This window comes from Ptychodera flava, chromosome 14, assembly GCF_041260155.1.
Source record: "Ptychodera flava strain L36383 chromosome 14, AS_Pfla_20210202, whole genome shotgun sequence".
Taxonomy (NCBI): Eukaryota; Metazoa; Hemichordata; class Enteropneusta; family Ptychoderidae; genus Ptychodera; species Ptychodera flava.
This window is the reverse complement of record NC_091941.1, coordinates 22,186,800-22,212,629: the sequence shown is the minus strand read 5'-3', so window position 1 is coordinate 22,212,629 and position 25,830 is coordinate 22,186,800. Positions and strand designations below refer to the sequence as shown.

Below are 25,830 nucleotides of genomic sequence, written 5' to 3'. Positions count from 1 at the left end.
ATCATAATATACTATAGTAACCAAACGACAGCATTTCAATTGTAGATTCTTTTGCATATTGTTAGGGTAAACTACTTTTTGGGGGAATTTTTTTATAAACTCCTTAAAAGGTGGAGCGTCGATCAGAGAGTTACAGAAACGAAAACGTTGATATTTTCAATACCGATACAATCAATGTTTCGTTCGTTGAAATCGTTTGTTACGTACATACGCCTTTGCTTTCGGCACGTACCAACCGAGAAGCGGGTGCGTGTTTGCCGTTCGCTACACACCCTCAGATGGTGATTATGTAGAGTGAAGTTTTAAATACTAAAATCACCCGTGAAAAGTTTTTTAATGTATAAAAATCAACCCGCATTTCTCAGTGGAGGGCCGGGGTCAACTCCACAATGCAGTTGCTTTTAAGACTAATTTATGTCCACTTTTCAAGCACAAAAGAGTATCTTCAGAATGACGTGAAATGGATGGAAAAAGAACGATGACCTTTGAAGACGCAACGGAACCCCAATCTGTGAACCAACTAATAGGAGCCCTGAATGGGCATTTTCAGAGGTCAAGCGGGTCATCCTGAATCGGTCGAAATTCGCAGGGCACATTCTGGGCACGTTTTCCCTGCACCCTCTACAGCATGCTTTCCCTTCACAGCGAGCCAAATGACTGAGCCAAAGAACCGAACCAACTATCAAAAGCCGTCAACGATACATAACACAAACATATTAATTTACGTTCTGATCGTACGGACGCGGGAAAACACCATTCCCTAAATCAAAAGTATTTGATCATGTACTGTAAAAATGTTCTAAAATCTTGTTTTCTCCATATTTGAGACACTAAGTTTCAAAGGTTGTTTGTACAGAATTTTAAACTGTGACCTCTAGTCATGTATTTGACGTCAACAAACCAGTCATTCCCAGAATACTTTGCATTCCCCCAATGTAATGTAAACGGAATATCGTCATATTACACCGATACGGTTATAAATGTTAAATTGTATTGATGCACACTTTGCAAAAAAACAAGAGTACACCATACATTGTTGCATCTTTTGTGTTCATTACCTTGGAAAATGTTTTAAAATCGAAATGTCAGACTGGGTGAGCCATTGTCCGATTAATCCACTTAAGAAGAATTCGATAACAAAGAATACTGTTTTCCCATATCAACCTCTGCAACTTCGGTGTGAGAGTTTTGTAACATACATTTTACGGCTTGAGGACGCAATTTTTTCACAGGTAAGTTTGTCCGGTTTACAAGAGAGAGAGAGAGAGAGAGAGAGAGAGAGAGAGAGAGAGAGAGAGAGAGAGAGAGAGAGAGAGAGAGAGAGAGAGAGAGAGAGAGAGAGAGGAAGGAGGAGGGAGGGGGAGAGAGAGAGTGAGAGTGAGGGAAGAGGGCTCAACTAAGACTTTTCCATTCTCATCATTTCTAAAAAATGTACATCAACCCAAACGTTTTCACTTGCTTTTGATACTGATAACTTATTTTCATTTTGCTTTATGCCTCATCTTGGCGAAGCCCTCTCACGTCCATACAAACGCAAGCCTCAACGAGTGAACCAGAAGTTGTCCCATTCAACCGGTCCAGCGGTCGACTCAGGACAAGCATCCGGTGTTAGGTCACGTGAGGACACGACCAGCTGATAATTGCAGAGATGGGGGACCATGGTCCACTATAACTGCACACTTTGACTGTGGTATTGCCAGCTTGTGTGGTTTCGAGCAGCGCGGCGTCCAGCTGGGCAGTCCAAAGAACCGTGGGCCTTCGACGCACGCTGTAGTGGTGTTTACAGTTTGTGATTACTGACCATCATTCTCAGGTAGGCACGCTGAAAATTTATGATATATGATTGCCCTCGTGGCTTCATCGCTCAGATCATCTGTCATTCAGAAAATGGTTTATTGCCTATTGGATAACGTTGCGAAGTGTACTCTGGTTTGATTTTTTGTGCTTGAATAGAGGGCGATGACAGATATCTTTATTGGTGCTGTTGAATTCCTGTTTACTCGATGATGCGCACTCTAGAAAGGTTTCCCTTTTTTTCCCTTTTTTTACCAGCGGACCATTTTTTCATTTCTTTGGATGAATCTATTATTCTATCTACAGTCTTTCCTTCACACCGGTCCCATCATCGTAACCTCTAAAACGTAACAACCGGTGGCATACTATCCTAAAACGTCGTCCCAGCGCACGTCGAACGGTGTGATTGATATCATGGGTCCTTGCGACGGCCGGCAACTGAGTGCCCTCTCTGTCATTTAAAGACATAGAAATGCCATGTCGCCATCAGGACATATGTAATTTTCCGAAATTAGAATATTCGATAGTTATCCTCGAGTGTACGTCACGCCACGCTCACTGCCATTCAGCAGATTAAAGGACGCTGTTCATCGCAGCTTTTTTCTGCAAAATTTTGATCAGCAACTGAAACATGTTTTTTAGTCAATAGAGGGGCAAGGTCAGCAAGATGCATGTTACCGTTTGCCCCTCAAAAGTTAAATGTTCGCTCAAAGCCTTGAAATAATTCCGTATCCAACCAGCAACGATGGCCCAGGTTAGATAAGACTGGCGTGATTCCGATATGTGCCTTCGCGCCCAGCTATCTTTTAAATTACATATCCTATAACACTCTAATGCCTGTGTAGTTCAGCCCGGTTATCTCAGGTTCAGATGTGTTAACACGAAACATGTATTGAACAAAAAATGTTCCTCAAGTACGCCCTAGGTAACGAGATAGATACCGGGCGAAGTGAAGTCGTCTGTCTTTGCCTGTCGTGAATTTCATCAAGTTACGGCAATTGAAAGAAAAAAATCAGAAAGACACAATAGACATCTAAGCATTAGACAGACAGACAGACAGACAGATTTGGTGAACCCGGGTAAATCATTGGAGATGCGTCATCACTTGTGAACTATTTGTCTAAAACTTCAATCTAAACATACTAAGTGCTATGTCTTGGCTTGTGTTCACACTCCGTGCTTACTTAATACGGTGAACAGCTGATGAGGGAATCCCCGTACTAAAAAAAACTACCTGTTAAGCCTGATGGACATTTTGTTCCCCAAGATTCGCCATACGTCACTGGCTTGTTCCGTAATTTATGAGACAAACGTAAATGGCGAGGAGTAGACACGTGAAAATAGGACCAATTATTCCCATTGTTCGCATCGTAAGTTGTGAAAAAGTAATAGCAAAAGAAGTCTCGTTGTCCACGAGATTGTGGTTTTACGCAGATTATGGCTATTGAGCCAAAGTGGAGTTTTCCCTTATTTTAACCACGAATGTGAGTTATTCTCTACACAAATGATGTACCTATGGTGCTTTCTCCACACGTATGTACGTTTATTCATGAATTTTACTTTCTCGTTCATCGGCCACCGAGGTCTAGTTTAAGAACATTATGTGGAACATCCTTGTTAAATAAATGAATCATGCTCTTGATCTTTACCAAAAATTTAAAAAACTCAAAAAATAGTGGTTGTGATTATTTTAAACAGTACACGAAGTGAAATAATCTCTCCCTTTTTACGAAGTGCTCCGTATAACATGCTACACTGAGTAGAAATCGAAGCCTGTTGAATGTTTGTGAACTTCAACTTGGCATCTGAGATCTTTTCCACACCGTGTGGCACCTAGCGCCTAAAAATGAAGCATTTATTCAAGACTGAAATTTTCACCTAGAGTTTTCTTCAGACGAGTACAAAGATCCGAATTCTATCGGCCCATTATCAAGCCATAGCAGAGCATGCCGGTGATAAAAGGCGATAGCAATTGAGAATAAAACCCCGGCGCTATTGATCGCAGTGTATGCACGTAGCAATCACCAATGGGCTGGCATTGTTACTGTCAACTTTGTACAGACTCACCGACACACAAACTTTTAAAGGGATTTGTTTTGAGATTCTAAAATCGGTGAAATACCGAGTTGAAAGACCTCGGCAAAGCTCACTCCTGCCTTTTCATGGAGGGAATCCACAGATTCACAAGAATAAGTAACAAGAACGTAATGGTGTCGTAAGCTATATGCCAGTCAATCGACTCTTTGGTACGGCGAAACCCCTTTTTAATTTTCGCGGATTTCAATGTCGGGTACACAAGAACCCCTCTTTCTCTATTGAGAAGGCCCTTTAGAAAGTTATGACAAAGTCTGCTCGTCAATCGACCATCGCTCACAATCTGCAATTTATAGTCCGAGTCAGTTTATCTTTATTCGCAATCTTATTCGTCTCCCCGTCTTTTATTTACATCGATGAAAAGAAATCTTACTACATAATGGCGAGGCCACATTTTACTTCTGTACAACGGTAACGCAAGATCACAAATTTCAGAATTGACATCTCTGTCGCAATTAATTTCTTTGGAATCAACCAATCGGGCATTGACCATCGCCATCTACAGTGATGTTAATATTCAGGTCGCGTAGACGACAGTCGACCCTGTAACCTGAGTCAGTCTATTCCCATGAGAACAAACACCAAAATCAGCTACCCAAAGGCAAGAAATGTGTATCTTTCTCTGCAAAAATCGCTCAATAGAGCCCGTTTAACCCCTCCACGTCCACAGAAAGTTTGAAAAAAAAAACATTATATAGTATCATACCATGAAATGCGATGGCCTGATTTTGGTCAACCTATGTCAGCGACTTTTTTAGAATCTCCGCCAGTAGACATCCCTACATACTGTTGAATAAAAACTTACGTTGTTTGGAGGACGCTTCTTGATGTAAATCTTTGTATGGTGGGGTGTTTTTGCTAGCAAATAGCGCAGAAAACGCGCTGTTGATCAAGAAGTGAGCATGGTAATTATTCGCGAACACCCTAAATACTTTTGCAATAACTCGTCTGTGTAATCACGACCCGGGGAACTTTGTACACTGAAACTACATTTTGTTACAGGGTCAAAATTTACTGATACGTCCTTGCCATCCTTTCAAAGCAACTTATTGCTCAATACTAGACATTTTTGAACTCTGCGGGCCACAACTGGCATTAATACACAGGGAATGAATGGATATTTATGGTGTCAAATCAGGGCCAAAAGGGGTCGCCATCTTAAAGCTTTTAAAATGCAAAAGACACGCATGAGAGGCGTGGTTTTTATAGAAAAATCACATCCGAATGCATCCGGCTTTGGCAAGTAAGTGACACAGGTTACGGCCGGGGAGAACTCTACCCAAGTACCTGCTTAGAAAGAGCAGTTGAATGAAATTGTGGGAAAGGAGCATTTGTAGGAATATGAAAGGTACTTGTACTGTAAAGTGCCAAATCCTTTTGTAATAATTGTCACAGAATCCCCCTCGATGAAACGCTCACCCTGATAGTAGAAAAAACATGGGGACCAATGCCATTTGAAGAACATTGTTTCAATACACAGGGCTCGAAATAAAGAAATTTATTTCTAACAGTCCCTGATAAAGTTCTTACATGCAGCTTACTGAGAGAGAGAGAGAGAGAGAGAGAGAGAGAGAGAGAGAGAGAGAGAGAGAGAGAGAGAGAGAGAGAGAGAGAGAGAGAGAGAGAGAGAGAGAGAGAGAGAGAGAGAGGTGATGACATCTCGCCAGGTACCCCGTTGAGTATCTAAATGAGACGAAACCCAGAGTTTAATCATTAAGTCATTCAAAACAAGCTTGAGATATGGCCCGGGCGGTACTTTACCATCAAACAGCTTGCAAGTTCCAATGCTTAGAAGTCATGTTGCGTTGTCGACCGATCGCACCACATAACAGTAGCCCTACAGCCGGTGGGATAAACCTAGTTTTGTCTTTTAAGTTGTTTTTTTCTCGTTTGGTATTGTTTGTCAAGCCCACCAAATAAAAATAGTCACTGGCACTCTATCCATAAGAAGTCTATTTGTATTTCTTCCTTAGGAAATATGTGATATTTTATCGGCCATTTTGTTTATGCTTATTACATGTATCTCAAATTGCCCAAAGCTGACAGAGTGCTAGTAACTTTTTTTTTTTTGGGGGGGGGGGGATTGACGATCTTCAGTAGCAAAACCGATTAAAAGGTTGAGTGAAAAAGCGGACTTGGCTGCCGAACTACAGCAGATGAGTGCAATTCTCCGATGGCTTAGATGCCCCTGACTATAAACTATCAAGTGTTATGGTTATTTTTATGACCGGTGAAGTGGCAATCGTATTTGTGATATGCACTATATCAGATAGGCCGAGAACACTGTTATATCTTGCCGTAGCCAGGTATCGAGCTCCAGGTTTGTGTTGATTTTTGCTTCATTCGCCCCTACCTTGTCAGTTTGTCAGTGTTTATGATGCACACACCATAATGGTTGCGCTTAGGTCGAGCAAATAAACAGTTTCTGCCAATGAAAAACTGGCTACCGGAATTTGTTGGCGATACAGTATTGACAACGTCACTGATCATTATTAGCAGGCTATGTTTGTATTTGAGCTACTCGCAAATGTTATACCATGGAAAACGTTGATCTAAAACCTTTTCAAAATATGTTGATAGTCGGTAGTCAGCAATCCTATTTTGTGACCCAGCAACAGTTTGCCACATGTTTACACCACTGTGAAGCCTTGAAACAGCTTGCATAATTACGTGTTTTGCATTGATTTCCGCTCTTTTTAATTTTATTCTACGCTTCGAAATAACTCGTTGTTAGAACAAGTGGACTGCAAATAGAGCCTTGGCCGAAATGCGCTGAAAACTAACAAAGCTGTTCCTATGACTTGCAGTAGGGATTGATTCAGAGAGGGGATACGATCAATTAGCGTTTGGTGTTACACTAATCTCCTCCATTTCTACATGGCTTCTATCCAACCATGCAAACAAGCAACAAGTCTAATGATGAAAACAAGTTTTGGCGTGAAAATTTGAGTGTCCATCCATATGTATCGTATGTGGGGTTATGATGTCTCCATTAACAACAGTGGTCAACGTTTTACTACAAGTGCGCCATCGATACAGATGTTTTTTTTGAAGAAAAAACGAAATTTGCTACACTACAGCTTGTAGAGACAATTTTGCCATAAGTATTGATATATTGTGGACACTGGTGATTTAAATTGGTAAATTTGCGTCGTGACTTTTTTCTTCTTTGTTATTTATTGTGTTTGAAAATTTCGTGGTCCACATTAACAGAAAATGATTTAAAGACATTCTTAGTTTTATAATCTTGATCAAACAGTACACAGTAAATGATTACATGGGCTGTTTGTTCTCTCTCGGTATTTCAGTAACTCGTCAAATTGGCGGTTCCTATATAATATAGTTCAGGCTCAAGCGCAGCTCGACTCTTAACATAAAAACAAAAATACACACGTTTGAAATACATAATTTACATTTAAAAGAAGAATCCTTACTTACAACCTCCAGTCTACGATCCTCGATTTGATGTTAAATTTGAAATTGAAATTTGAGGTGGAATTTTTTCGGTCGAAATTGCATAACAAAACTGCGTGAAACCGTCTGCGCGTTAAAGATAATAAAAAATATCAGAGTTTAATTAGCCAGTACTCGCACGTGAGCAAAATTTACATTTGTGGGCGACAGTGGCAGTCTCATCCTTCGAGGCAATTTTGCTCATCATCTTCTTTTCTTCGTCCTTCCCATGCCACAAGTATTATGACTGTTGCTTTATAATAGTACATATATAATAAGTCTTTTCCAGTCATATCTTCTAAAGAGTCTAAAAATGACAAACAAAGAAGTTTGTTGCTTAACCTTTGGCATTTGCCCTCATTGGTGTGACGTTGACCTGACAGTTTGTTTTAGAAAAGATCGTGCATTTCAAATGGATAATAGGGACGGGGATTTTTTTTAATTTGGACATTTGCTGTAAATTAGCCAAAGTCCTACTGACCTATATTGATCGCTGTTTTAAACTAATTTCTCTCTGTCTATAGGAGTTTAGAATTACAGATGTATATAATATCAATTGTTTACTGAGTGGAAACAATTTGAAAGTCAAAGATCGAGGCACATTAACGTACTAACAATGAGATTGATTTTTACATGTCTGTCTGCCCGTCGGGTATACCTTCATGAATATACGGATGCATGCATATAGAAATGCGTACACACATACGTACATATACACATGGGCATAAATATGCATTCAGGCGTACATATGTATGTACAGACATATGAACAAATATATAGACCTATACCTACACACCCAACGTTCGGTCTGCCTGTCCACACGCACGCACACGCGCACGTGTGCACACACACCCTCTCACACACAAACTTAGATACATAGATACACAGATTCATACATACATACATACATAGATACATACATAGATACATAAAGATAGATACATAGATACATAAATACATACATACACACATACATACATACATACATACATACATACATACATACATACATACATACATACATACATACATACATACATACATACATACATACATACATACATACATACATACATACATACATACATACATACATACATACATACACATACATACATACATACATACATACATACATACATACATACATACATACATACATACATACATACATACATACATACATACATACATACATACATACATAGAGTGGATATTTTACATAATTGACGTCTTTAAGCATCAGGCAATGGTAAAGGTGACGCATCGCTCTTTTGTTACTGGGATTACCTTGACAAGACACCAAGTGATAAAATTCCAAAGGGTAAACTGCTGAACCACTCAAAACTCGGTGACCAAATACATTTCGGCGTTCTTGTCGTGAACGCCCGAGCGGTTGCCTGTAATTTTGAAAACGATTATTTTTCCCCGATCTTTGAGTGTTAAATTGTTTCCACTCGGTACACCATGTTATCACCATGTTATCAGACAAGACATACATGTAAGTTTCGTAGAAGGAGTAAGAAGCCATTTTAGACGACATAAGCAGAAAAGACACGATCCAGGTGTACAAATGTCTATACAGAGTTTGTTCTGGGTCGTTACTTCGACCGGCACGTTAGTAAGCTATGTTTGTTCATCTTAACGAGATGTTATTCTTGGCCTGCATTTGCCGAGGAACAATAGCAATAGATTATACCAGCAATTAGGCCCACGAGACCTGGTCGCCCACAAGATTTGCCAAAGGTGTGCGAGGAAATCTACATCATTACAATTGTTAAGATCAAAATCGTAATTGCACTCGATGATATGGCGATAGAAAGATTATTTTGGCCGATTTCCAGATGATTAAGAAATTCGGATATGCAAACTCATTTGAATTCCACGCGTTTTGATATCATTCATTCCAGTTTTCGAGGGATGGTCAACAGGCCAGCAGTTATCTCTTATCTGTCTTTCCATTCAACATTGTCCCAGCCAGAATCTCTGAACTTTGTGCACATAAAATATAAAGAGTCTACCGCCGGGGGAGAGAGAGAGAGACATACAGAGAGACAGATAGATACAGACAGATAGAGACAGACAGAGACAGATAAATAGGGAGATTAGAATTAGTTTCTGTGAGGGCAACTAAAATTTATGTAATATTTTAACACACACCAAAATTACGATCGTTCTGGTCAAAATAAGTACTTCGGTGTGACTTGCGATTTGAAGTATGTACATATTCATTAGCGGTGACTGTCAATCTACATTTTGAAGCAAGTATATACAAGAAATAGAGCTACCACAGGGATCCATTGTCGGAACTTAACAAACGGCATACTTTAGGATACGCTGAAAAAAATCGCAAACAAGGCCGATTGTAGATTTATGGAAAAATGCAGCATATTTTCCGACCAAATGAAAATAAGCACAATACAAAATATGTATTCTGATATCTGGTCTGTAAAACAGGTTTTAATCTTGTCACATATTCATGTGATCCCACCCGTTCTTCAGTGATTGAAACAAAACAAAAAACTGTAAGCTTAATCTTCAAATTGAATTACGTGTATAGGATCATCTAAATTTGTTCGGATGACCTATAGCTCAACTGTTGTATTTCGCTTTGGTGCTCCGCAGTCAACTTGAACAATAGTTCAGCCCCCCTCTCTTGTTGTGTGTCGCGAGGAGGGATAGCAATTGACTGGTCGAGATGATGGTATAGTCGAGTAAATAATATCATCCAAACAAACTACAGCTGTATATTTCACCAATTGCTCATACATACATGCTCAGTCATTGAATTGTGACCTCTGACAACGAAAGCGGATGGCGAATCTTCTGTCGGACGGACTCAATGGATTATTTTATCTCGACCAAGAGACAAATTATCATTCTGTTTGAATCATTGTTTATTCAGAAACTCACACATTTGTGTATGAATCACTACTCAAACAGGACATTAAGGTTACGTGCGAAACTTTGATGATCAATCAAATTTACATATCAGGCGTCCATCTACTCACTTGTACGGGTCAAACCTTAACTTTGCTGATAAAGTTGGATCAAAGGAAACCCGTTGCTATGTACCAAATCTCTGTCAGTTTTTCTACTTCTTATCAGATTTCTGTCTATGCTGTATCGAATGTAAGCACTTTTATACGGTCGTGAATTGCAGACGAATGATTATCTACAATAACAGTAAGCAAAAAGTTTTTTTTAATCCATTTCAAGCTTCAGGAGTTGGTCTGCGCATGCTCTCGCTACTATTATCTTACTATAAGAAAAAATATTTTATAATCAGTTTATTTTTAGAGCAATACTTGAAGTAAATTAGACAACAGCATGACTTGAAAGCTGAAAGTTATTTACTGAAAATTTTCCAAAGTACTAAGAATATTATGAGTACTGAGAACTGTAAAGAACGCGATTTGAACTGTTTTTAATAATTACACGGGACATTTACGTTGACCGTCTTCTCGATTGTTATTTTAACAAATGCTTATAGATGTGTACAAAAGTGATAATAAGGTATAGTTTGTAACGTTCTTCCATTAAGTATTCTAAGCAAACTCCGATGGCGTTTTCACTTTATACAAGTATCCAGAAATGGTTCAAATCGCTTCATAATAAAACTCTTATTTTTCCATGTAGACAGCTGTTCAAATTACACAAACTGCTTCGTGCCATAGGCACGTAAGGTAGTTCTCGCCTCCACAGTTAAGTGAAAGACTTAAACTTTTGCTCAGACCTTCCGTAAGCAAACTTTCACCCAACCGTCTTCAAAATCAAGAATAAGATAAGGGGTCACCGCGCAAATTTTGGTACAGGAGTAACAAATTACCCAATATTTACCGATATATGAAATTCAAAATGGCCGCCATTCCTGTGTTATATCCATGGCAGAAATGAATTTCCCGATTTTCACAAAACTAAGCCTGTGAAAACTTTTTAAAGTCCTTAAGCTTCAAAATGAACCCCCACAAATGGTAGGCCAATTAACCATATTGTAAAAGTTTTAGGGTGGGAATATCTGCCCCAGAGGCGCACTCCAACTTAACGAAGTTTACATTCTTTTTAAATGTAATACAGGGGTTCTTTTTGACTTTATTCTTTATGTGCGTGTTAGTGAACATCTCCTTTCAGTCTCTCAAACTCCACACGGAGCGCCTTTTCAGGAAATCGACCTTGACTGGTAAGTAGTATGAAAAATCTGTAGATCGATGATGTAATGATTTTCCCTTTTTTCCCTTCTTTTTTTGGTAGGGTGCATTCCATCTGCTTTTAAGACAGGATGAGCGAAGAAGGTCCGATTCACGTTTACGATTCTCCGGACGGGGGCTACGGTTGGATCGTCGCCCTCGGCGGCTTCGGCGTCATGTTGTTCACACCGGGGCTGACGGAGGCGTTCGGTGTATTCTTCATCAAGTTCAGGACGTACTTCGGAGTCAGTGCCCAGTCAGTGTCGTGGATAGTCTCCATCATGATGTCCATGACCTTCTTTGCGAGTAAGTTCAAGTTTGCGGGGCTGAATTTTCTGAATTTCATATACCATGATCGGAAAAGAATCCCCTAATTATTCACATGGCTTGTACAGTGACTGTACCTTTCTATTCTATTTTACGACAACTATTTATTATCCTAATTTCGGGCAATCGACCCTCACAATTTAAACATCACTCAAAACTTAGCACTGAACACATACGACCAAAAGGGTACATAGGTATATAGAACCAATCTACAATACTTCTAAAAGCTAGAGTATAAACAGGAAACGGAATGTAAGCCACTGGAAATAACAGTATATTATCAAACGTCCTACGGAGACGTGAGATAATATATATTATTGCCTGAATACATGAGAGCAGGGTACAATTTGTCCGGCGCCAGGAGGGCAAATTGTCTCCTGCTGCGAGGGCACATAAACCATGTATTCAGGCAATAATATTTTTATTACATGACTTTTAGTTAGTGTAGGGCATTTTCAAACAATTTTACCATTATCGACCAGTATCAAACAGATTTTAACGAAGATCAAAATAGCAATACGCGCATGGATATTTTACATCTAGCGTTAAGCGTCTACTTTGACGTCGAAAACGTCGAAGGGCTTCACTGGACCGGGTAACTATGGAAACCGGTCAGTACATCGTTCATCGGCCCGCTAACTCCCCGGATGTTCCTATTCGAATCAATGCACTGATTTGCACTCACATCGAGGCATGTAATAAATGACCCTGGTCTAGTGGACTGAGTGGAAGCCTCACATTCCGATAGGAATGCTTGTCTTGCGTCGTAAGACGGGCATTTTCAAACTTTTGAGAGACATTCTACCGCAGCCGATTGGGGTTGCGATTCCATCATAAATTCCCGATCAGTGGAAATGGTGTCGACCAAGGTTATGTCGGAATGATAAGGAAATAAAGGAAAACTTATTAACAAATATAAGGGTTTCATACAGTTGTGTTTGCACATAAGTAATATAAATTCATCGAATACGTACATACGCATTCATGTCGCGGAGAGTGCAACACAATCTGCTGTTTTTTTGTCTTTGTATAACTCTATTTTCTTTCCTCATCCTAGGTCCAATCGCTGCGGGTTTGTCCAACAAATTCGGTATTCGGCCCGTGGTGATGGCCGGCGGAATAATTTCAAGTGTTGGCCTTCTGCTGAGCTCTTTCGCTACCAGCATACCATTCTTGTATGTGACATTCGGCGTTATAACCGGTAAGAGCGAATAGGGGAAGGCATTATTTCATAGGCTAATCTTTTTAGGACGGGTGCATGGTCTCTAATGAAACAGAGCGAATGGCGGGACATTTACCGGGTACATGGTCTGCTAACATGGGGAAACATGGCAAAACTTATCATTAATAACCAATAAGGGGGCGGGCGTTGGACGTCACACGGCGTATTTTATCCAATGTCACTAAAAATTTTTGAAAAAATTCATTTAATTAATTTCTATTTTCAATACCAAATTGAGATTTTTACCCCAAATATCTACTGCTCCCTTCATCTTTCCAGGAAATTATTGCTATTAATCTAAACTTAAATTTCTCTGCCTTTTGAGAATAGTATGAGGGCGCTTTCATGTAATCTGAGATGAAAAAATATTGCTTTGAAAAAAGTGTGGTAGCTGTGTGCAATGCCACCTTAATTACAACGGAGCATTTTGGAGGTAAAGGTAGTGATTCCGGTAACTCTACCGACACTCCTGGCCTTCAAACCATAGCCCCAGGGTCTGTCTTCGATTTCACATTCTTTAAGTTTCTCACGAGCTTATCCCGCGATTCAAGAAAAGGTTTCATTGAAGTCATTTTCTCGGTGACCTCATGCCATTCCGGTTGTCACCATACAAGGGTGTTCCCGTGACCTGCTAAAATTCGGTCACCTTTCCGAAAGTATGTCAGCGTATAACGATAGTAGAGCTTCGACGTCTTTGGAGGGGAGTATTTCCCATCCATTATCTTTCAAAGGCAAGAAAGGAAACGCAGTGTATTGACACACCAGAATTCGTATCGTAACGATGTCCATAAACTGTCGACTGAATGTCCTCTGTCTTTGTGTCTTTCTGTCAGCCTGTTTCGATGTATCTTTAGAATGGTCGCTTGTCCTTTTGCGACGTTGATCAAGACTTGTCCGACTAATGGTTCTAGACACGAAATTATAAATAGACGGCTTTGGTGGCCGCATTGGAGTACGTCACAAAACAAATCGTCATGCATATTGTGCACAACAGTAGATATTAGTGTGAGTATGTATGTTTGTTCGAGAGAGAGAGAGAGAGAGAGAGAGAGAGAGAGAGAGAGAGAGAGAGAGAGAGACAGAGAGAGAGAGAGAGAGAGAGAGAGAGAGAGAGAGAGAGAGAGAGAGAGAAAGAGAGAGAGAGAGAGAGAGAGAGAGAGAGAGAGAGAGAGAGAGAGAGAGACAGACAGACAGACAGACAGACAGACAGAGGGGAGAGAGGAGGGAGAGACAGAGACCGAGACAGACAGACAGACAAACAAACAGACAGACATACAGATCTTGACAGACGCGGAGAAAGAGAAACAGACAGCTTCAATGCAACGTTTTACAACAGGAGTATACATTCGCAATCGAAAAAGTCAAGGATAACGTAAGAAAATCAAGTAGTAGTGGTCTGAAAGCATACTTAGGGACCGTTCAGTTTTTACGGCTGGGGGGGGGCCCGGCAAAATCCAGGGGGGGGTCATCATAATTTTGGAATCAGCAGAGGGGGGTCATCACTTTTTCACTGGTAGGAAAGGGGGGTCACCACATTTTTAAAAACATAATACCTACAATAAAGTTCCCTTTTATGCAATGGCCATGATCGACCCTCTTTTTACCAGCGGGCCACCTTTGGTTGCCCACTAGAATAAAGTTGACTTTACGTAATGGCCCATGACCCTCTTAACCGGAGGGCTGCCTTTGGCGAACCACTCCAATAAAGTCTACTTTATACAGTGTCCATGGACATAAGTTGTCTATGGAAATGAAGTTCAAAATTGCCTTACAGTCGTCCTAATTAACAGACGTTTGCATGGATGTGGCTGAGAAGTTTGTGCACTGGCATCTCTGCTACACGAATAAAGTGCGCCGCGTACCGGAGTTCAAATCCAAACCGTGAGGGTAAATTTGACATATGGGTTTTGGTTATTTTTCAGCGGGGGGGGGGGAGGGTGATCAAAATTTTTCGTCTGACAAAGGAGGGTCATCATTTTTTCGCGAAAAATGCAGGGGGGTCTATATTTTTTTGAACACCGGCGACAAGATTTTGCCGGCCCCCCCCCAGGCCGTAAAAACTGAACGGTCCCTTATGGACACGTTCTTATAATGTAGTGCACAATCTAACTTCCGTGAGTTTCTTTTTCTTTCTCATTCAGGAGGAGCATATGGTTTCGTTGCTGTACCAGTCATATTGTTGGTGGGATATTATTTTCAAAAAAAGCACGCTCCTGCGAACGGCCTAATGTTCGCTGGCGCCAGTCTCGGAGTAGTCATCTTCCCACCTCTGTGTCACTATCTGCTCGAGCACTTAGGCTGGAGGGGCTCTCTCATTCTCATCAGCGCCATGAACCTGAACTTGTGCGTCTTTGCGTCTCTGATGAGAATGCCTCCGCTGAAGAAGAACTTGCCAGCGCATATGTTCGAAGACCCGGAGGAGGGACCCCCAAAGAAGAATCTCTGTGGAAGAGAAAAGAAAAGATCAACGCGCCCAAAGCTGAAGACCCCGGCCAAGGGTATGGACTGCAGTATATGGGGGCAGAACTACATGTTCACAGTCTACGTCATTGCAGTTTTTTTCCTAGGCTTCAGTACCTTCACCCCGCTGGTCCATCTCGTGCCACGCGCCGTCTACCAGGGAACTCACCACGGACAGGCGGCTTGGATAGTATCTGTAATAGGGGTGACGGGCTTCATCGGCCGACTTATTCACGGTATCCCGATCAGCCGTGGCTGGGTAGGGGCTCACAAATTGTTCCTTGTATGTGTTTACCTCATCGGTTTTATCACGATCATATTTGGTCCCGTTGGTACGAGTTTTGCGCGGATCATGGGATATGCAGTACTGTACGGCGTCCTTAGTGGCTTCTACAACCCGATGACGATGGTCATGATGAAACTGATAGTGGAGACGTACAGGCTACCCACTGGCATGGGCATCACGCTTCTCTTTTACGGCGTGGGACATTTGGTAGGCGCACCTGTTGCAGGTAAGAAACAGTATCATTACTCGAGATTGTCTTCAAATAGCAGAACAAGCTTTGGTAATGTTTTTTGTTATGTTTGTTCAGGAGATAAAAATATACGTTTCCCTTTCTTCTGCCTACAGAAAGTTGAAATATATTATCACTGCAAACACAGCGCCCTGGGGACAATCTTCCGATGCTATTGTTGGCAAATTCATTTCATATCCGAAAAACAAACATGTTGTCCACAATGACATTAATCTTTACGGCCCTGATACGGTTTTTGCCGACGATGTTGTACGGCGGATCGTACCGAGCGTGCGAGGGCCCGTACGCCGTACGACCGAGGTTCGCAAAGACCATATCAAGGCCGCAAAGGTTTTATCACATACCTTACAGAATGATACAAATGTAATTAGAAGTATTGTGCAAAGAGTTTGGGGTAGAATAATTCATGCAATGTAATCATTTATCGCCATTTTTGTACATTTTTCGGGAAAGCGATGGCCGCATCCCGTCGCATAATAGACAGGTTTGGGCAAAGTGTGCCTGGGCATGATACGGCAACTTATTACACAAATGTGAGGGCGTCTTTCCCATAGCGTTACACGGGAAAGTGGCCGGAGGTATAAATATATGATAAGGCAACTTATTACACAAATATGAGGGCGTTTTTTCCCATAGCATTACACAGAAATGTGGCTCGAGATGAAAGTTACACACATACAGGCTGTGTAATAACAAGTTGAGCCCATGACATCGACATGATTTTGAGAGTGAACAAACAATGGGAGTGGCCTACATTGCACAAATAATTAATAGTGCATTTAAGGTATTATTACATGCCTCGATGTGAGTGCAAAATTATGCATTGATTTGAATAGGAACATCCGGGGAGTAAGCGGGCCGGTGAACGATGTACTGACCAGTTTCCATGATTACCCGGTCAGCTCTTCGACATTTTTCCATGTCAAAGTAGACGCTTAACGCTAGATGTAAAATATCTATTCGCGCACTGCTGTTTTGATTTTCGTTAAAATCTGTATGATGCTGATGGTCGATAATGGTAAAATTGTTTGAAAATACCGTCATGTAACTAAAAGTCAAATAGCGTTAACTTTGAAGAGGCATGTAATAAAAATATTATTGCCTGAATACATGGGCTTATTTGTCTTCGCAGCAGGAGACAATCTACCGTCCTGGCGTCGGGCAAATTGTCACCTGCTCTCGGGCACATAAACCTGTGTATTCAGGTAATAATATACAGTATGCGCCTCGAAAGTGAAAGACTTCAACTTTTTTCAAACATTTTCTCAAGGAATATTTCAACCATTCTCTTTCAAATTCAAGAATAAAAATCTGGGGTCACCGTGCAAATTTTGGTACTAGAGAAAGAAATTACCCAAAATTTACCTATATTTGAAATTCAAAATGGCCGCCACCCCTCTGTTAACTCTATGGAGGCAAATAAAATTTTCGATTTTCGAAAAGCTAGGCTGGAGATAATTTTTCTTACACCAAGAGCTTCAAGTTAACCCCCATAAGTGGTAGATCAGAAAAGAATGCTAAAAGTGAGAGAGTCCGAATATCTGTCCCCGAGGCACATTATACCTTAACGCCGTGACAAATATCCAACGGATGTATAAATCTGAATCACAGTCGGCAACCAATGACAACAAAGGAGATGATACTCAACTCACGCACTGCCTTATCAGATTTGTGATGAAGAGATGCGTCATTAGATCACGGAAAACGATGATCAGAGTGAAGATGCGCGATTTTGCACCCTTTCTCTACCTTGGTTTCTTTTCAAGGGGATATAGGCGGACCACTTGCATTCTATGAGGAGCGTGCGCACTTACCCTCGCAACCCCCTCCCATTTTATTCATCTCCCATTCGTATCTGTATTTTAAAGCAGCAAGAGATGAATTTTCACGAGGAATTATTTTTCAATCTCTGATAAAATCTAAACCAAACCCCAAAATCGGATGGTTCATATTCAAACAATAACGCCAGTCCCTACAATCAAGCGTGGTGAACACGAGGACCGGAAACCGTACAGCGAACACAAACCAGCGATACGTACCACGTACTTGTCAACAATGTGCATTAGTAAAACCATCAACTAAAACGCAAGAAAATTGTTTATATACTTGTTTCCTGAGGAATAAGCTTGAATTTTAAATTCCTTGCCGACGACAGATATGTTACCAAGTTATAAACCTGTATCAATACTTCCATACAGAGGTTGAAAGATTTTGAGCTCGTTCTACACCGGGCCCAATATGCCATGTGCTTGCTATACCTACTATGTCACTCATAATACATCTATCTTCCCTAGGGGTTCTTAGACGAATCCATTCTGGAATCATAGAGAAAAAAATCAAACATCTCGAGTTTTTTATGTTTTTGTTTAAATACTATATTTTCCTTATCAGAACAATTTAAACATTGAATGAAACCACTGCTCGTTTTGGAAAGTTTAATTGGAAAACTAAACATTTCAAATGCGCTATTCAGGCCGTTTATCAAATATGATCAAATATAAATTTGTCTATGAGGATGAGAAAAATTTAGTCGTATTTTTGTCCTGTTACAGGTCGTCTGTACGACATCACGGGCTCGTACAGGTTACCGTTCATGGTCGCCGGTGTCACCTACCTCATTTCCGCAGTTCTGCTCTCATTCAAGCCAATGATCATGAAGTGCCAGGCGGGGAAGAACGCCCAGATGGCCAAACAGAAGGAGATGGCGGAGATGAAGGAGAAGAAGCGCGCCGAAAGAGAAGAACGGAGAGCGAGGGAGAACGCAAAGCAGGCAGAGGAGAAGTACGGCCTGCTGGCCAGGTACAACGGCGATCCAAACCGCCCACTGGTGAACACCACGGTGGCCAACGGGTACCGCGACTACTCGGACGACGATAGGGGCAGCTACCCCGACAGTTTGAACGATACCAACGTATGATTCAAGAAAACGGTAAACAGGAGTGAAGAAATCTACAGCGTTGATTTACAGTTGCGGATGAAATTCAGAGTGTAAATAATAATTAAAGGAAAAACCCAGCCAAACCTTCATGGTTGACCCTCTCAACCACTGCAGCCGCAGGTAGTCACGTGGTATCATGGAAGACGTGATTAGTTTATCATCTTCAAAGCATGTACAAAAATAAATAGATTCGTATGCATGTTCAATGACAGTGTCTAGCGCTAAAACGATAGAACGAACGTTTTGGACTTGTAAATATCTCATAGTAATTGTCAGCGAGAAAGAAAGTAACTTTAAGGGGGAAATCACTCGAGTGTTGTAAATACAATCATTTCTTAGCCATTAATCTCCGCAAGGAACCTGGTGTCAAATTTTTATGTACAATGTTTATACAAATTACATTACCATCATAAGCAAACTAAAAAAATTCCGATTATAAATTACAAAGTCTTCCAGCCTTTGACGTTCTTTTTATTTTCCTTTTTTCATTTCACAATGCCTGGTATTCATCTTTCAGTTTGTCTTCCAGGCCAGACAGGACAGGCAGTCTTTCGATTTGATTTTTTCGACAAAGCAATCTGTTAGTTTGTCATTTTTGTGATTTCCATTTTTGTTTTTATGGGTGTGTAAAATTTGCAGTTAAACTTCAGTAATAGGGTAATACTGGTTTTTCTGCTCATGCGCAATGATTATATTTATTGTACTTCGCCTCGTTACATTCCTTGATACCATTTTAAACGACAGGTTATTTAATAGCAGGTAGTCGGTCCTCTTCAAAACTTTGCCATCCAACATCCACATGCACATGATGGCCTCAATTGATATTATTCTGTCGGAGCCGAGATGTGAATCGTGTAGAGGAAACAAAACCAAGACAAACTCATCTGGCACCTTTGCGCCCAGCATGCATTATTACAAAACGGTTTTCTTCTTTTCCCTGTAAAAGATCATAGATATTGTCACCATAACTGAGGAAAAAATACATGGTGCTTTAATTTCCGACAGGCAAGTAAATGCATCAAGGAGGAGACACCGTCACGGCGAAATTGTTACTGTATTTTTGTGTTACTTTCTAAGCTCATTTTCTAGACAACAACGTTGCAAAAAATGCCTCGCTGATCGCCCATTATAATCAACAAAAATCGTACCACAGAATTATCTTAATGAAGAAACTGAGCAGTGTTCCATTTTCACAGATTCAAAGTTACAAATGATACAAGTTTAAAACTCTCAATGATCGGCATGATCTCACAGCAAATTCAATCCTCGAAGCCCTCTTTCGTAGATATGTGGTACTAGCTTTTATAATTACAGCAGATACTGTTTGCTGTGCTAATTCACCATGACGGTGTTTGCTATCTTGGAAAGCGTAACAGTTTGATTGATTTCAATAAACTCAGGGTGTTTTTTCCACTTTTTAAATGTATTTGGACAAACTGAGATGGAAAAGAGCTAGTAATTTCTATTGTCACCAAGACCGAAGCCACTTTTCCGTCTATTAGTGAGAGTGAACTTTGTACAGACTAAACTTTGTAGGTTGTGCATTAGAAGAGCCGTTTTTTTTCGAAGTTGTACTTCTTTTGTAAAATCTTTGTTTTGTGATATCGACAATTTTTATAGGGGGAATTAACATGCATTGAATAAACACACTAATATGCGTTTCAATGTGGTTTGTCACTGTTTATATGTAATTAAAATGCTAATGAATAATCAGGTGATATACTTAAGCGTTAACCTGGATAACCTCCATGGCAGCTTTTTTTGCGCTGGATCTGGCGAATTTAGCAAAGTATGTTTCCCACCTGGATATTCACTGTTTGAACTTTCACCTGGAAGGCCTTACCGTTCCTATGGACTGCGCATGCTCGTGCCCCTTGGAGCCTCATTATGGACGAGGATAAATAACTGCACGCGAATTCGTGAACATCTTGATAAACATCAATGTAAATTAGTCACTTAAGTATTCTGTGATAACCTCCGGCCACTCTGTAAAGTTTCGTGCGTACTCACCGAGCTATGTTTGTTTGACATTTGACGGAGCCGGTGAGACTTTCTGTTAAAAGTTTACGAAATTGTTGTCGCTGTTGTCATTAGCCGTTATCGGATGTTGTTTCATACCTATGAATCTAGGCTCCTGTCGGATAAACAGGAGAATGCATCAAGTTCGCGAACTTTTTTTGGGGGGGGGGGGGGGCGGGAGAAAAGTATTATTGCCCCCTGTGCAGCTAGTCTTACTGACGAGTCTCCTAGACTTCGGTATGGTATGACAGTGGTCATTTACTGTAATTCAGATTGGAATGTACATTGATGTGACCATTAGCCCAAAAGCATGTAATCTGTCCTAGAGGGCTTCTTAAAGTGATCAAGCTATTTCTAATACACATACTTTTGAATAATAAAAACACCGTGAACCCCTATACCTATACAAAAAATCAAGAAATTCGGACAGTATAAAGGTTCGGCCAAATTCACCGAATCAATTGAAATCAACATCGTTTTCTTTCTTTTATCAATCTCAAAATCAATCTCAAGCTGAATTTCTGTGACAACACTGTTCAGCGCACACAGATGTTAATGGGGGTTAATTTCTTTGGACGCGGGTGACACAACGGTTATCCCCGGTTCAATTGTAAATTCCCGTCAGTAAGGCAGCCGTAACCCGATGATTGATGACGTATTTGTTTGAAGGTAGAGTTCGCAAACTTTAATGGCGCCCTCCATCTACAGATTAGTCTTACGGCACTTTAAGCTGCTACCTTTCCCCAGCTTATCGTTATCACCAATTCATCGCCATTTGCACGGTTCGGTGACTAGTTGATCGTTATGCTGTGTTCGCATTGGGTTTGGACCTTTGCATTGACCGGGGGCACATTCGGTGATCACACGCCTTCGGTGATCCTTAACATTGCTGTAAAAAATGCATGACCTAGATTTGGACAACTAAGGAGACTTTCATGACTCCCTGTTGAATTAAAAACTCGCTAGGTGGTCCTCTCTACGTAAACGTATTGCCCTCATCTCCCGACCACGTACAAAGTGCTGAAAGCACCAGTGGGGGCAACGATGATAAAAACAAAGCAACTACACAATAACAAGCTTTGTCTGTAGAGGGCAGTATGTTTCGACAAGAAGGGCCGAAGCTTCTGTGACTAGCGACAAACCAGTAACATATTAACTATCACTAAAAAACTTTACAGATAACCTTTTACCATTAGCACTATTCCCTCTGAAGTCTATGGCAATGAGTGAGATTGATACATTACCTGTACATTAGTAATCATTTTCAATCTTCAAGAGTCTTGATGACGTAACTTCATTATTCTCCATTAGACCACGCATTGATATCGTCGGAGTGACACCGCAAATTCCCTGTACAAATACATCGGGATGAAATTTACTTTGAAGAGAATTCGCAATCGAAAATATGATAGGACTTTACAAGACATACGTAGTTAGCCAAACACATCGATCAGCATTTATCTCTCCGATGGTTTATCTACATGGAACTATTGGTTACACAGCAATTGTTGGTTTGATTTATACAAACACGCCAAACTGTCGCAGGCAAGTACGGCGAACATGCTATCTTGACATCGCCCTCAAACGGGATTAACAAGGTTTAGTTCTCCCAGCCAGGTTAGAGCATTTCAACAAGGGGTCGTCCATTTGAAAAGGGTGGTCAAAAAAAAGAAAAAGAAAAGAAATAAACATCCGCAGAGAAACTGCTTAAATTGCCACCATGCTACTTTTTGAAAGAAACATTTCATGAAAGTCGATCTAAAAAGGAGGGAATTTTGGGAAAAAGTACGCATACTATGACAAACCGAAACAAAAAACTTGTCAAATTTTGAAACGGTCAGTCTAGGTGTCATTAGTTATGTATGATTTTTAATTCAAACAGGGGAGGTTTTCAGCTATCCATGAAGTAAATTCTACCGGAAAGCAGAACTGAAAACTCTTAAATGATGATTTCCACATAATGATGTAACATCGCAAGACTCGACTGCTTCACGCAACAGTTATGCGGTCTCTACATAATGTGTTACTAGGCAGATACAACCGATGAATATTTTAAACGCTGTGTTTCCCTATTTCCCTAAACTGACAAATTCACATCACTGTGACAGAATTGAAACTTGTTTCCTCTGCACAGCTACAGAGACATTTAATAAATTACGGTACCCTTAATCATCAGTATTTCCTGTGAAAAGAAATTACATTTTTTTCTTCTTTAATCTGCCCGATTTCAAGGTAAATTTAACGTCTGGTAACCGTATCAAACCAATACCATCAAATTAAAGAAAAAGATAAATATGTAAAATATTTTACATGTCAAGTAAGAAATATTAAATATTTTTTCAGACCAGCAGCAAATTTTAGGAATCGTTAATGTCGTCACCCGCGGAAAATTCTCCTGTCATTTATCATATTTCCGTTACAGTTTCGTCATAAACTCATAATTAGTAATCGTATTTCAACAGAGTAATGAGGCATATCCGACATGGGTCGCAAGAAATTAAAATTATTGAAACTTCATGTGGAGTTGCCTGGGTGTATATGCCGTACGACACAAATCTACAAGCCTTGGAAGACTTGAAGGAGAAGGATGCGTCCTGAACCCATTCATATGATACTGTGGGTTTTTTTCTCTTCTTTATGGCTTTCTTCCAGATACGTTGCCTTTTAATTTTGTTCGTTCGCTCGCTCGACACATTCACAGTCATGTAGATTGTCGTAACCATAACATTCGAGTGGCGATGGCGCCCCTACAGGAAAGTTTTCAGAACTGAATATAGAAACAGGACTGCAAATGGGGTATTTCCCCCGTCCGTTGAGACTAATGTCTGACTATATCTCAACCCATGAAGTTAATGAAGAGCGAAAATATTAAATACCAGTTGGTTTGGGTAAGTCTTCCTCAATTCCAAATCTTCCGTTTCCTCTGTTACTTAGGTCAAGAGATTTGCGGGCTGCTTAGACCTGCAATGTTTGACCATGACTCATAGAGGTTTTTTTTCTCAAAAGACAACAGAGACTGGAAAATACAAATTCCATCGTACGAGAGGATGGAGCTGGTGAACAGCATATATGCACGTAGTAAGCCGATCGATAAGGGGATTATATCACGACACTTGTATTTTACGTAGATTTACTGTTTTTCAGATATCAACGAAAAATCACCCCTTTTTGCCGGTGAGAAATTATATATTAACAAAAATGCCTATAACTTTGTTTTGCATTTTTTGTAACCGGAATGACTCATCACTACACCCAGACAGCTTCGTTACATGCAACGCCTGCGGCGCGCCAACTGTTTAAAAATATTAATCGTTTGTGTATAAAAATAAAAATGTGTGCGATTAATACACAGGAAAATTAGTATTTTGTCCAAAATGATTTGAATTTTCATCAAACTCGCCTTTCATTTAAAACATAACGGATATTCAAAACACTCCTTGAAATGTGTCAAATAATCATGACGCAAGAGTGACGTCATTCCTGCCTTCTCACAGCAGCGATGTTATTGCAAATACCCGTTATGCCTTTCTTTTCAAAATATAAGATTGCTGATCTTTCGTTTTTGAGGAAATTGAGGGCAGAGGGCATGTGTCACTGAGCTTTACCTCAGCTTAGTAAGGTTACAATTCGGAGTTTCTCTCTTGCAGGTACTCGAGGGATGTGGGATTTTCATGGTTTCTAAAATACCCGGATGTGAGGTCACGTAAAGGGTTCATGAAACAGCCAACACCTGTAACACCAGTCCTTCCTATCTCATACATGTGTCATAATGCTCAAAAATTAGTATTTCACGCTCTCAATGCACTAGCATACTTTGACGCGATAAATTCGTCATAAAGGACACAAGATGACATACAATACTCTGATTTCTACAGACACAAGGAAGGATAAAAAAGTACAAATTACCACTTGCCCGTTCGTGGCATGTTACAATTCTATTGTTTCAAACCCAAGCTATGAATAAATTAATACGATATTAATCAGTTCGATGAATGTAACAGGTGGTTTGACAACAATAAGAACATGGAGGTAGTAGGCAGAATTCCCCCATGAGAAGGATAAGTTACTGGGTGGATTTTTAAATACGTAAACGAGTTCAGCCATGTTGTTTCCGTGACTGACATTTCGTGGTGCCGGTATTGTTATGGTCCAAATCGAGTGGCATAACGGGGGTGTACGCTAGCGTATCGAGGGCGTGAAACATTGATTTTTGAGAATTATGACACATGGTCGATCGATTTTAGAGATTTAACATTTGCACAATGCCTTTTACAAGTTTCCATTTGGATAAAGCATAAACATTAACCTTTTTGTTTTCCATTTTCTTCATCCTTGCATGGTTATTGGCCAAAGTGAAAAATAAAATAAAATTATGCCAGGGCAGTGACACCCTCATAACATTCCGTAACACTCGCCCCGATGAACGCTGCCACCAGAAAGACTGGTCCCGGTCAGTTGCTGACTGTAGGCATTAGACCGAGAGAAATGTGTTTCAAAGATTGGATGTAAAGAACGCTCTCTCTATCCCTTATACACAATATGATAAAGTATCTGTACACTTCGATGCCGTAACTATCCTGACATTCCGCAAAATTACGTCATATCATATTATTTACATGCCACATCGATTTGACGGTAGGGATCGTCCGAAGTCTTGGGATCTACCGATATTTGCCTCGGCCAATAGAAATACAAACATGTATCTGCATGAGAAACAATCCAAACGACTACAAATCATGGGTAACCTTCAGACCCTGTAGACGCAATTTACCTCATGCTGAAATCAAAATGGCCATCTAT

The 25,830-nt window shown here is 40.4% G+C and overlaps 1 protein-coding gene across 1 annotated transcript; it reads left to right on the top strand.

Annotated features, from left to right (window-relative positions):
- The first annotated feature begins 1,074 nt into the window (after positions 1–1,074).
- Positions 1,075–20,676, top strand: LOC139149765 (monocarboxylate transporter 13-like). Its single transcript, XM_070721737.1, has 6 exons — positions 1,075–1,232; positions 1,513–1,813; positions 11,593–11,834; positions 12,913–13,056; positions 15,219–16,049; positions 18,626–20,676. The coding sequence occupies exons 3-6, from the start codon at positions 11,621–11,623 to the stop codon at positions 18,988–18,990; spliced, it is 1,554 nt and encodes a 517-aa protein (XP_070577838.1). The 5' UTR covers positions 1,075–1,232; positions 1,513–1,813; positions 11,593–11,620; the 3' UTR covers positions 18,991–20,676.
- Positions 20,677–25,830: the final 5,154 nt, after the last annotated feature.

Excerpts from the sequence above, each read along its gene's own strand:
- LOC139149765 (XM_070721737.1), top strand. The coding sequence starts at position 11,621 with ATGAGCGAAGAAGGTCCGATTCACGTTTACGATTCTCCGGACGGGGGC. Across the intron at positions 13,057-15,218 it reads GACATTCGGCGTTATAACCG|GAGGAGCATATGGTTTCGTT; the intron begins GTAAGAGCGAAT and ends TTTCTCATTCAG. Across the intron at positions 16,050-18,625 it reads GGTAGGCGCACCTGTTGCAG|GTCGTCTGTACGACATCACG; the intron begins GTAAGAAACAGT and ends GTCCTGTTACAG.